Raw genomic sequence first — 12,617 nt, 5'->3', positions numbered from 1 at the left:
CTTCGTTCTCATCATAATCGATTGAAACCTCTTCCAAGATAGTGGAATCATCACTAAATAAAGTTGACACTCTTCCAAATCCACTTTCATAAATATTATAAGATTCAACATCCTCCAAAATAGTGGGATCACTACTTCCTAAAGTTGACACTCTTCCAAACCCACTTTCATCAATATAACCATCATAGGTACAAGGCATGCTATCATCATAACAACTTTGCATATCAAAACTTGGGAGGCTAAAAATATCATCTTCATTAAATGTAGCATCCCCAAGCTTGGGAAAAACATTAATTTCAGCAAATATATTCTCAAATATTTCATACTCATCAAACATAGCTTCCCCAAGCTTGAGCCCTTTCATATCATAAGCATAATCACTCTCATCATTAAAAATATGGATATCACCAATAGTAAAGCAATTATAATCATCACAATGAGTAGTAGGAGCAACATCATTTGGAAGGGATACCTTTTTACCTTTGTTGTTCCTTCTTTTCTTTTTCTTCTTCACATTATGTGTGGGTTCAACCTTCCTTTTTGAGCTCCTTATTGACGAGATTGGTTGAATAGAAAGCTCCTCCTCGTTGCCTGATTCATCATAAGAAATAATAGGAGGATATTGGGAAGTCTATTCCCTTTCATTAGTATTCTCATCATCTTCTATTTTCTTTATTTTCTTTAGGTAATTGGAAATATAAGGATTTTCAATGCAATTCTCCGCACAATACATATAAATCTTCTCTAGATCAAAATCAAGAAATCTATCAAGATTAAATTTTGGAATACCCTCAGTTATACGTTTCATTTCTTCATACCCGAAAAGAAGACTAAGCTCTTTATGATGCCTAAGGGTAATCAAGTTATCACAATTTTTGGACACGATTTGATCATGAAACAATTTGCATTGGAGATTTAAATGACCACGTTCATTGCAAAGTTCACAAGGAGCGCGAAAAATATTGAATTTTTCAGCACAAACATCAACACTTTCTTGCAACCTTTTAGTTTCTAAATACTTATGCCTCTTGCAATATATCTTCTCTATTTGGTGTGTTCATGCAAACATGCACTCCACAAAAGTTGACATGCTTATAAGAGATATTTTCATCATGACTAGAGCAATCATCATTAGTACTAAGGATATTCAAGGAGTTCATACTAACAACATTGCAATCATGCTCATCATTCAAAGATTTAGTGTCAAACATTCTAAAGATTTCTTCTTCTAGCACTTGAGCACAATTTTCTTTTTCATCATACTCACGAAAGATATTAAAAAGACGAAGCGTATGAGACAAACTTAACTCCATTTTTTTGTGATTTCCTTTTACAAACTAAACTAGTGATAAAACAAGAAACAAAAATATTCGATTGCAAGATCTAAAGATATACCTTCAAGCGCTAACCTTCCCGGCAACAGCGCCAGAAAAGAGCTTGATGTCTACTACACAACCTTCTTCTTGTAGACGTTGTTGGGCCTGCAAGTGCACAGGTTTGTAGGACAGTAGCAAATTTCCCTCAAGTGGATGACCTCTGGTTTATCAATCCGTGGAAGGCGTAGGATGAAGATGGTCTCTCTCAAACAACCCTGCAACCAAATAACAAAGAGTCTCTTGTGTCCCCAACACACCCAATACAATGGTAAATTGTATAGGTGCACTAGTTCGGCGAAGAGATGGTGATACAAGTGCGATATGGATAGTATATAAAGGTTTTTGTAATCTGAAATAATAAAAACAGCAAGGTAACTAATGATAAAAGTGAGCGTAAACGGTATTGCAATGATAGGAAACAAGGCCTAGGGTTCATACTTTCGCTAGTGCAAGTTCTCTCAACAATAATAACATCGATAGATCATATAATAATCCCTCAACATGCAACAAAGAGTCACTCCAAAGCCACTAATAGCGGAGAACAAACATAGAGATTATGGTAGGGTACGAAACCACCTCAAAGTTATTCTTTTGGATCGACCTATTAAAGAGTTCGTACTAGAATAACACCTTAAGACACGAATCAACCAAAACCCTAATGTCACCTAGATACTCCATTGTCACCTCAAGTATCCGTGGGCATGATTATACGATATGCATCACACAATATCTGATTCATCCAACCAACACAAAGTACTTCAAAGAGTGCCCCAAAGTTTCTATCGGAGAGTCAAGAAAATGTGTGCCAACCCCTATGCATAGGTTCATGGGCGGAACCCGCAAGTTGGTCACCAAAACATACATCAAGTGGCACGCGATATCCCATTGTCACCACAGATAAACATGGCAAGACATACATCAAGTGTTCTCAAACAAAAGACTCAATCCGATAAGATAACTTCAAGAGGGAAACTCCATTCATCACAAGAGAGTAGAGGGGGAGAAATATCGTAAGATCCAACTATAATAGCAAAGCTCGCGATACATCAAGATCGTGCCATAGAGAGAACACGAGAGAGAGAGAGAGATCAAACACATAGCTACTGGTACATACCCTCAGCCCCGAGGGTGAACTACTCCCTCCTCGTCATGGAGAGCGCCGGGATGTGAAGATGGCCACCGGTGAGGGATTCAACCTCTGGCAGGGTGCCGGAACAGGTTCCCGAGCGGTTTTTGGTGGCTACAGAGGCTTGCGGCGGCGGAACTCAAGATCTATCTTGATATTTGATGTTTTTAGGGTACGTAGGCTTATATAGGCGAAGGAAGTCAGTCGGGGGGTGCTCGAGGGGCCCACGAGACAGGTGGGCGCCCCCCCTACTAGGCACGCCCCCTATCTTGTGGGCCCCTCGAGGGTCTTCTGACGTGAACTCTAAGTCTCCTGGGTGATATTCTTCCAAAAAATCACGTTGCCGAAGTTTTCATTCCGTTTGTATTCCGTTTGATATTCCTTTTCTTTGAAATACTGAAACTGGCAATAAAACAACAATATGGGTTGGGCCTCCGGTTAATAGGTTAGTCCCAAAAGTAATATAAAAGTGTATAATAAAGCCCATAATCATTCAAAACAAATAATAAAATAGCATGAATGCTTCATAAATTATAGATACGTTGGAGACGTATCATCTCTCTTCAATGCTCCTAAACTATGATGGTGGCTGGATAGATAGGGGCATCCGAGTGAGCGCTTCTGCACCATGGATCTCGCGTCTCCTCTTTGCAGATGATTGTTTGATCTTCATGAAAGCTGACTCGAGGAGTGCTACCAGGTTAAGCAACATTTTGGAACAATACAGTGTGTCTCGGGGCAAAGTGCAAATAAAATGAAGAGCTCGGTTTATTTTAGCCCAAACAGTGGGGCGTCCTTTAAGAGGGGTGTCAAGGCCGCCCTTCAGATACACAGGGAGGCAAAGTTTGAGAAATACCTTGGCCTTCCAACTGCCGTGGGTAGGATTACTGAACAGAGCTTTGAACACATCAACGAGCGGTCAAGGTCGAAGGTGCAAAGGTGGTAGGAGAGGAAGATGTCATGCGCTGCAAAAGAAGTTCTCCTAAAAACAGTGGTTCAAGCCTTACCGGCCTTCTCTATGAGTTGTTTCAAACTCACAAAAGGTCTGTGCAAGAAACTGACGACAAACATGTCAAAATATTGGTGGGCTGGGTCACTTGATAAGAAGGGGATGCACTGGCAGGCGTGGGATAATATGTGTATCGAAAAGTCAAAAGGAGGTCTCGGATTTCGGGATTTTGAAACCTTCAATGACGCGATGCTGGCCAAGCAAGCATGGAGAATTCTTGACAATCCAAACAGCTTGTGTGCCCGAGTTCTAAAGGGAAGATATTTCCCAAATGAGGGGTTCCTAACTGCGGGTTGTCCAAAAAGTGCATCTAAAACATGGAAGGCTATAATTGTAGGGAGAGAGATGCTCAAGAAAGGACTAATTCGACGAGTGGGAGATGGATCAAAAACCGAAGTGTGGCATGATCATTGGATAGAGGGCTCCACGTCCATGACTCCAATGGGTGCACTCAAGCCGAATTCTATTCAGCTTGTGGCTGACTTGATTGATCCGGAGACAAACCAATGGGACGTAGATAACATCCGAAGTCTGTTTTTTTCCCCGGATGCGGATGCGATCTTGGCCATGCCTAGACCGAGAGCAGGAGGTACAGACATATGGGCATGGGCCTGGGAGAAGTCGGGCTTTTTCATAGTCCGGTCAGCCTACCGGCAAACGATGCAAGCAAAGCTTCAGCTGTCGGCAATGGTAGGATCATCCTCTGGCGATGAAGGAGTATGGCGTGCATTGTGGAAGCTGAATGTGCTTCCTAAGATTCGAGTTTTCTGGTGGCGCGTGCTTAAAGGCTTCTTACCAAATTATGGTGAGCTTCGACACGACATATCAAGCAGACGCCGAACTGTCCAATGTGTGGACATGACAATGAAATTCTGTTTCATTCACTGATGGAGTGCGACCATGCGGTATGGTTCTGGGAGGCGGCGGAGCGGTTCTTCGATATACGTATTCCAAGGCTACACCTGATGACATGGTCCAGGGATCTGATTGATCATGAGCTATTTAAGCAAGAGGATGCTGCTATTATGATTACGGTGATGTGGGCGGTGTGGCACTCAAGAAATAGATATACACATGGTGAACAAGTGTATCAGCAGTCGCAATCGATGATCATCATAGAGGATATAGTTCGAGCGCTTGAGGTCCCTGTTAGTGTGAAGAACCAACCTATTTGTCCCCCTCGGTGGCTGCCACCAGACGAGGATTGGGTCAAGATCAATACGGATGGAGCTACACATTCGGCACGGGTGCGAGGAGGAACGGGTTTTGTTGCCCGTGATCATCATGGCTTCTTTCTTAGAGCGGGAGGCTCAAGGTATGAGGGGATAATTGATCCATTGACACTTGAACTCCTTGCATGCAGAGATGGGCTGTCCTTGGCATGTGATATGGGGCTAGATAGAGTTGAAGTCCAAATAGATTGCCAGGAGATTATACGTCTGTGGGAGTCACCGCAGAAATCGTCATGTTATCATCTCTTGAAAGAGATTGAAGTATTAAGTACTTTTTTCCAGGGATTTAAGCTACGGTTTGCCAACCGGCATTGTAATACAGTGGCTCACCAGGTAGCTAGACATTCTTTAGAACTTTCTTCTTCTCAGATTATGTATGATACAATCCCTAGGTGGCTGGCTGATTCTCTACAGTCAGACATGCTAGCGCCAAATGAATAAAGAGTCAACTGACGTTTTAGCTTTAAAAAAAAGGACGATCGGAAGATTCAGACCATGCTTATTTTAGCGTTTTGAGAAAGTCCAATGCCTCGCCAAACTTCCTCTTTGGGCATATTTCCTTATTAGCAACTTTCAGAAATGTGTGTCTGTAACTTTAAAAAAATCTGTACAAACTTGTAGGATCTTTTATAGATTTGAAAATTTCCACAAAAACGGAATTTCAATCTTTTTGAATTTTTAAAAATTCAAACTTTTAGAATACTCAACTTTCAAGAACTTTCAGAAATTATAAAAATTTGGACCCCCAAATTTTGGATGTTCATTTTCTAGGAAGTTCAACAAAAGGAAAATGAACAAATGCCACGGGCCCTAAGGTAGATTCGCCCTGCTCTCCCCCACCCCCACCCCCACCACCACCACGACCACTAGGCGCACGTGTCCTGAAGGTAATCTTCCAATGCGTGCACTTTGTCCGTGCGACCCTCCTCGTGCCTGTATGGACATGCAACACGTGCATGGGGTCCTTCACGGCATGCAGCGCCCCAACAAGGCGCCTTTTCTCGTTCGTGGTCAACTGCGAATGCGTCGGTTTTCAGTCAAAGATATATTCGACTAACATACAATCTCATGCACACTAGTGATCTCAATGTAATCCAAATCTTTGGTATGAAATCAAAGGTACATATCCAATTTTGCCACAAACAATTGTGTCAATTTAATTGAAGCCCAAAAATAGTCTTTGTAGCAGCAGTTAGAGATCAGGCTGAAGCATCGACGGCGTTGGCGAACCATGGCCGCCTGAGCGCGGTGGTGGCCGACAACCTCTTGTCGATGTTGCACGAGAGGAGCCCCTTGAGGACTTCGAAACCTTCTTTGGAGAGGCGGTCCTCGGGAAAGTGCTCACGGAGCTTGTTGCGGGAAATGACATGCGGCGGCGTCACCAGCTTCCCGGCGAGCGGCAATGACTCGTAGGCTGGCCAGATCGTGAACAATGGCACGCCGAGAACGCGGAAGATGGCGAGGAGCTGTTGGGCGTCGTCGTCCCCGTCGAAGAGCGGCTTCCCGGAGAGGAGCTCGGCCATGACGCGGCCGAGGGACCACATGTCAACCGTGGCGTCGTAGTCGGTCTTGCCGAGGAGCATCTCCGGTGCCATGTATCGGCGTGTGCCGAGTTGGCCGTACGGCGCGGGCTCTGCCATGGACACCGCGAGCCCTAGGTCGCAGATCTTGACGGTGCTGATGCCGTCTGCGCCGACGAGGATGTTCCCCGGCTTGATGTCGCGGTGGATGATGCGGAGCCCGTGCATGTGCTTGGCGGCGCCGAGGAGCTGCTCCATGATGCAGCGGACGTCGCCCTCGGGGAACGGCCGGCCGCGGCGGTGCTCGTGGAGGACGTCATGCAGGCTGGGCCCGACGCACTCCATGACGACGGAGAGCTTCCTGGCGAAGGGGTCGAGCGAGAGCGCCCGGAGCTCGACGATGGCGCGGTGGCGGTGGCACGCGGCGAGGAACGCCGCCTCGCGCAGCGTGCGGGCGTCGGCGCAGCCGCAGGCGATGCCGGCGCCCTCGTGGGCGCAGGGGAGCGGCTTCTTGACGGCAACGGTCCAGCCACGTGTGAGGTGGCGCGCCTCCACGACGCCGCCGAAGCCGCCCTCGCCGAGCGCGCGCGTCTCCTGGTAGTCGGTGGAGCTCCAGTAGCGCACCCTCTTGCAGAAGGTGAGCCTCGGGGCGCCGCCGCTGGTGTCCACCTTGAAGTCGGGGTGGTCGCCGGGGAAGACGCGCCTTATGGCCATCGGGGAGGAGGGTGAGGAGGAGGTCGGGTCGATGGAAGAAGCTGCGCGGCCGAAAAGGAAACGAGGAGAGGATCGCATGGTGGCGGTGGTATATATTGAGGTTGGGATGCTCAGCGTCAGCGAGACGTGCTCGGATTCAACGAGGTCAACGCGCTGCGGCCTGCGTGGCTTGGGCGAGACTGTAACGGGAGCATCTACGCGTTCGGATTCGTAGCCGGAGGAAAACACAAAGGAACTGCGGTCACTTTTCCGATTTCGATCTAAAACGGGATATCCGTGCATGGATATCTGTGGTTGCCTTAAGATTCACGCTAATTGTTTTTGTTGTTGTCAAAAATTATCTCGATATTTGTTCATTCTTTATTTCTTTTTTTTTAGGGGTGTTCATTCTTTATTTCAATGTGTACCATCGTGTTTCATTATGTGCCAATAAAAAGGATGCTCTTGTTTTGGATCGGTTTTAATATGCACGATAATATACGAGAAGAAAAACCGAATGTAACGCTATTCCCCCCCCCCCCCCCCCCCCTCTTCAAATCTGCTACCATTCATTTTCCTGCCCCGCAAAACCTTCCTCCAATGTAGGCATAACCACTGATCTTTGTGACCCGCGGCTCGCACGGCTCATCTTGCTCGAGTTGCCTTCTCTACTGTCTCGGCGGCCCTCTAGGCCCGGTCCGCCTCCAGGGTCAATTACCGCACCCCCAAAATTCTACGTAGGGTTGCGGTAGTTGACCCTGGAGACGACATGTAGCCCTACGTAGCCCGTCTAAGCCCCGAGGCTACGCTGCTGCTTCACCACACAGGCATCGACGGATTGATTGCAAGCTAAATTTCGTCACTTGAGAAATAGCAAATGCGAGGGGAAAAAACAAAGTACAACCATCTAACAAGTTCAGAAAATTGTCAACCTCGCTGCAGTGTGTTTTCTACCTCACGGTCTGGTCTGCTCTTCGTCTCGTCTCCTCTGGTACTTCCTGTGTGTCGAATTCTATGTTTATGATGACAACAGTGGCAGTTCCTCGGGCATTCAAAATCCCGACGTTCAAACGACAGCAGCACACTAGTCATACTAGTACACCCTCTGTTCATAAATACTCCCTCCGTCCTAAAATAAATGTCTTGAGCTTAGTACAAAGTTGAGACACTTATTTTGGGACGGAGGGAGTATTTAGGAACAGAGGTAGTGTTTCTCTTGCATATAAGGGGGCAGTAATAGATTAGAAAAGTCTTACAAGTAAGACCTGAAGCAACAGTGATGCCAATTACATACCCCAAGTTCAAGCTTACCGTCGATAAACCGAGATAACCGTGGACGGTTTTGAGCCCCTGAAGACAGCTCCATTGCAAAATGAGGCTTTGCTGTCTACAGGGGTATTCATTTAGACTACATAGCAGATAGTAGTAGAAAACAGCATTACTTCTGCTGTTCTGGACTAGTGGTCGGTGTTCGCCACGCAAAATGGCACTAACTGTACAAAACACCTCATGTCCAACCAGTGTTGCATCGTCATCTTGGAAGGTCAGAGTTTCTCTGCTCTAGGGACACCCTTGTAGCAGAGACACAGCCTCCAAAAACGATCCTTCACTGTCCACCATAGAACTGAATCAGCATTTCCAGCCTCCCCCGCCTCTGATCCGACTCCTTGTCGCGATTCTTGAGGAAAGCAGAGTAATCCAGGCTGGCTCCTCCAGGCATCAGTTGCCTCTCAATCTCATACTCCCGCTGCAGACTCCTCTGGTACTCTCCTGAGTAGTAGTCGTCGCTTCTCCATGGTGGCACAACTGGAGGCCTCTCTTGGTGCCAAGGCTGCTCTGGATGTCCAAGCCTCCCCATTGGTGGACGAAAGCCGCCTTGGTTGGGCAAAACATGCAGCGGTGGCCCTCTGCACATTGGCTGGATCATGTCCATTGGTGGATGAAAGCTGCCTTGGTTGGGCAAAACATGCGGCGCTGGCCCTCTGCACAGTGGCTGGATCATGTGCTGGTGATGTAAGTAAGGAGCTCTCTCTGGGCCATAGAAGTTGAGTGGCAAACCTGGACGTTCCATTGGAGGACCTCCAAAGGGGTAAGGATCAAACATGATTGGCATGTCAACTCTGTTGGCTGGAGGAAAGTGTGGCCGAGGCCATGCTGGAGCAAGTGGATGCAGATCAAATGACCTCGTGTCAGTTGCCAACATGTCAGGATAGAATTTGCTGCCTCCAAGGGATGAGATTGAACCAACAATGTTTCCACGTGCTTTCTTCAGTTTCTTTACATCACCGATGCAGAACTTAAAAGTGTAGCAAAGACCTAGAGCAAAAGATTGATCGGACTTTGCACCATCTCCTCTCTTTTGGTTATAACCAGGGTACTCCTCTTTGCAGAAAACATCTTTATCAAACATAATAAGACAAGACTCACTGGCTAGTTGCTCGATATCCCATGCGTCGTAAGGATATCCTGTCTTGTGGCTAAGGTGGATTTCACCAAAGGGCCGAAGCAGGTGTCGTGCATTGGCAAAAAATCCAGTTACCAGCTGCTTATGCAAGCTACAGGTCAAAGCAACATGTTAATTAGAAGTTAGCTAAGAAACCAACTATCCAAAAAGTATGTTAAAGCATTATATTTTGAGAAGGTTCTTGGGTTAACTAAACTAAATAAGAAACCATCAGTTAACTACCATTAGCAGACAAACATTAAGCTCCTTACGGATAAACAAACCAATCTTACTTCACAATTCCTATGTATAGAAACTTCTGCTTACAAGTTACAAAAATAGTTTGATGTTACAGTTCAAATGCCTTGTATTTTTAAGTACTATTACCTCCGTATCAAAATATAAGACGTTTTTGTAGCCTACAAAACGTCTTGTATCTACAAAAACATCTTATATTTTGGTACGGAGGTAGTAGTAGATACAGAGAAAAGAACTAGCAAACAGAGTGATGTACTTATAAGATTTACGTGAAGGTTCAGGAATCGAATGAAAAAATTATAGTTTACTTTTCTTGCATTTGGTACATGGAGATATTTCTGCCTTCATGATAAGATAAATGTCATCTTGAATACAGAGAATACATATCTATAGCATGCGCAATATATCTAAAATGCTATCTATTCTTACTGCAACCATAAAAAACAGCGCATTTCAACCAATGAGACTGCAACATGAGAGAGTCCTCATTGGCCATAACTAAAATAAAATAAAAATTCCTATAGATTCCATCCAATGACACATGTACCTATGCATAAATTTTCTAAACGAAACCACCAACAATGAAACTCCTCATACACAGAGGCAGCCCCATGAATACTAAATCAAACTTAAACGAAAGAAAATCACTAAGGCCAAATATGATGCAACTAGCCAATATGTAAAAAGATAGCAATTTTGTAATCCATGAATTAACCAAAGATTAGTGCACATACTTGATGACTAGCGGGTTATCCTCTTTTCCGTTGAACCCAGCATGAGGAAAATTAAAGACGATCCGGTCGAACCGTCTCATCTTCAGAGAAGGGTAAAGCTTCATCAGTTTTGCATCAACACCATGCAAAACTGTAGATCCCAACATTTTCAGCTCTGCTATATTTGCCTCAGCGTTGCCATACTTCCTCTTTAAAGCGTCTGCCCGAGAAGATTGCGAACAAGATATGCAGACCAAACAGATAAGTTCATCGAAAAATGATCACAGAACAACAATATCTCTCTGAGATTAATGTAGGTATGGGAGTGGAGCAAATAAGAAATATATAAAGTAAAATACGATTTAAATACGAAATATTTAGAAGGAAAAAAAACAAGAGTGGTTGTTACATGGAACGAAATCAAGATATTTTTCTGAGCTACCCTGATGCCCTAATATAGTATGCTCACTGAGTTAATTTCTCACTCATTCATTTCCATTTTCCTGCTCCAAGGGCATTTTGTCACAGTTCATTGACTTGAGTAATCGTTGACACAACAGTGAAAAAAGGAAAAATAATGGTGTGGATAGGGTACAAGATGCAAACCATATCAAAACAACAGGTTACTCTAAACAGCTCTGATAAGCAAAACAGGGAATCTCAGGGCAAAACAAACTAGCCAACAAAACTTAGTACACACATTTAACTTGCCCAGTTCATAATCGATACAATATGAAGAAAAACGAAAACTCAAAATAGCAACAGTGATTCCCAATACACAAATGGATGTGATATTTCCATGACACACAATTCCTAGCAACAAAAAACAGTACAACACACGGTTGGAGTTAGAACTTCTTCATGATTAAGTTTCGGTGAGATCACATACAATCCTTAGCAAAATCAATCATGTTTGTATGTATATATTTATAGCACCTTATTTTCTCCATACAGCTCAAGAAAAATTACTACCAGCTCAATTTATAGTATGCAGGATTAGTACCTTTGTCACAGAATGTGAAGCCAGTTTATGATAACTTGATCCTAAGTTCCTAACCCAGTAAAATGCATCAAATCCTTTTTAACCAGTAGAAGATACCAAATTGTCCAAGGCACATGGTATGCTCGTATATACCCTACATCTCCATGGTCCCATTTATTCCCCATGTCCAAAGCACGAAATGCCAAAAATGTAGTAGCAGTATCATCCAAATTAGTACTACTAGTAGTAGAACACAGAGCACACATATCTGGTCCTATACTCCTATATTAGGAGCAGCAAGAGGGTATGGAATGGATCGAACCGTAGGGGTCGAGGGACGTGGCGACGATGTGCTCGCCGGAGCCGAACGCGGTGGCGAGCGCCAGCGAGAAGGAGAAATCCCCGTCCCCGACGACGAGTATGCTGTGCATCGACGAGTAGTGCTTGAGCCACCTCACCCCCTCGTCATCCTTCTCCGCCACACCTTTCGCCGCCGGCGCATCGGCCTCCCGATCAGCGGCGGGGCCCGCCGGATCCCCTTGCACGGGCGCCTCGCCCTCCCCGGCGACGGCGATCACCGGCGCCCCCTCTGCGCTCTTCACGGCCGCCGCGACCTTCACCCCCAGTGGCGCCTTCTCCCCGCCGCCTTCTCCGGCCGCCGGAAGCCCTAGCACCGCCGCCTCGCCCTCCCCGCCGACGGCGATCACGGTGCCCCCTTCGGCGTCCTCGAGTCCCGCCGGAGCCTCCGCCCCCGCCGCCGCCTTGCCCCCGCACCCGCCGCCGCCCCCGAGCTTCCCCGCTCGCCGTGGCCGCCGCATTCTCCCTCTCTCTCTCTCTCTCTCTCTCTCTCTCTCTCGCTCTCTCCCACAGCGGCGAGAGCAGTGCGGTCGCTGAGCGCTTGCGCTCGTACGAGGAGAAGAGAGTAAAGCGCGTGGACTCGGGTCCACCTGGCCTCCGAACCCGAAGTTGCAATCAGACCGCTCCGGCGAGGGAACGAGCCGAAGGGCGAGGGGGGTTAACCTCTTGGGGCTGGTGGCGGGCCCGGGGGGCGTGGGGCCCGCATGGCGGTGAGCTGGGGGCTCGACGAAAGGTTGCCGGATTTTGCGCGGATACCAGCCTTGTGGACTCTGTGTTGACGGGTTTTGAAATTTGAATTGCTTATACAGGCCTGAGACTCGCTATCGTTTGCAACGTTTCTCGGTGGCTTCTTGAGAGAGAGAGTCGAGTCGCGTCGCACACCAGCCTTCACTGCCATCGCTGGAGCC

General features: G+C 46.4%; 2 protein-coding genes across 2 annotated transcripts; both read right to left on the bottom strand.

The window, feature by feature from the left end:
* Positions 1-5,915: 5,915 nt before the first annotated feature.
* Positions 5,916-7,009, bottom strand: LOC123116354 (putative cyclin-dependent kinase F-2). The gene has a single exon (XM_044537318.1). It carries the CDS (start codon positions 6,975-6,977, stop codon positions 5,943-5,945), a length of 1,035 nt encoding a protein of 344 aa, XP_044393253.1. The 5' UTR covers positions 6,978-7,009; the 3' UTR covers positions 5,916-5,942.
* Positions 7,010-8,195: 1,186 nt separating this feature from the next.
* Positions 8,196-12,333, bottom strand: LOC123112324 (uncharacterized). Its single transcript, XM_044533283.1, has 3 exons — positions 11,675-12,333; positions 10,392-10,590; positions 8,196-9,511 (listed from the first exon to the last, which is right to left on the bottom strand). The coding sequence occupies exons 1-3, from the start codon at positions 12,168-12,170 to the stop codon at positions 8,563-8,565; spliced, it is 1,644 nt and encodes a 547-aa protein (XP_044389218.1). The 5' UTR covers positions 12,171-12,333; the 3' UTR covers positions 8,196-8,562.
* Positions 12,334-12,617: the final 284 nt, after the last annotated feature.

This window comes from Triticum aestivum, chromosome 5B, assembly GCF_018294505.1.
Source record: "Triticum aestivum cultivar Chinese Spring chromosome 5B, IWGSC CS RefSeq v2.1, whole genome shotgun sequence".
Lineage (NCBI taxonomy): Eukaryota > Viridiplantae > Streptophyta > Magnoliopsida > Poales > Poaceae > Triticum > Triticum aestivum.
Note: the sequence above shows the minus strand (reverse complement) of the source record. Positions and strands in the feature narration are given on the sequence as shown.

Bases quoted from the DNA above. Each gene is read 5' to 3' on its own strand.
- LOC123116354 (XM_044537318.1), bottom strand. From the start codon at position 6,977: ATGGCCATAAGGCGCGTCTTCCCCGGCGACCACCCCGACTTCAAGGTG.
- LOC123112324 (XM_044533283.1), bottom strand. From the start codon at position 12,170: ATGCGGCGGCCACGGCGAGCGGGGAAGCTCGGGGGCGGCGGCGGGTGC. The intron at 10,591-11,674 runs GTTCGATCCATT...CTTCTCGGGCAG, and splicing joins CACGTCCCTCGACCCCTACG to ACGCTTTAAAGAGGAAGTAT. The intron at 9,512-10,391 runs GTATGTGCACTA...TTTGACCTGTAG, and splicing joins GATAACCCGCTAGTCATCAA to CTTGCATAAGCAGCTGGTAA.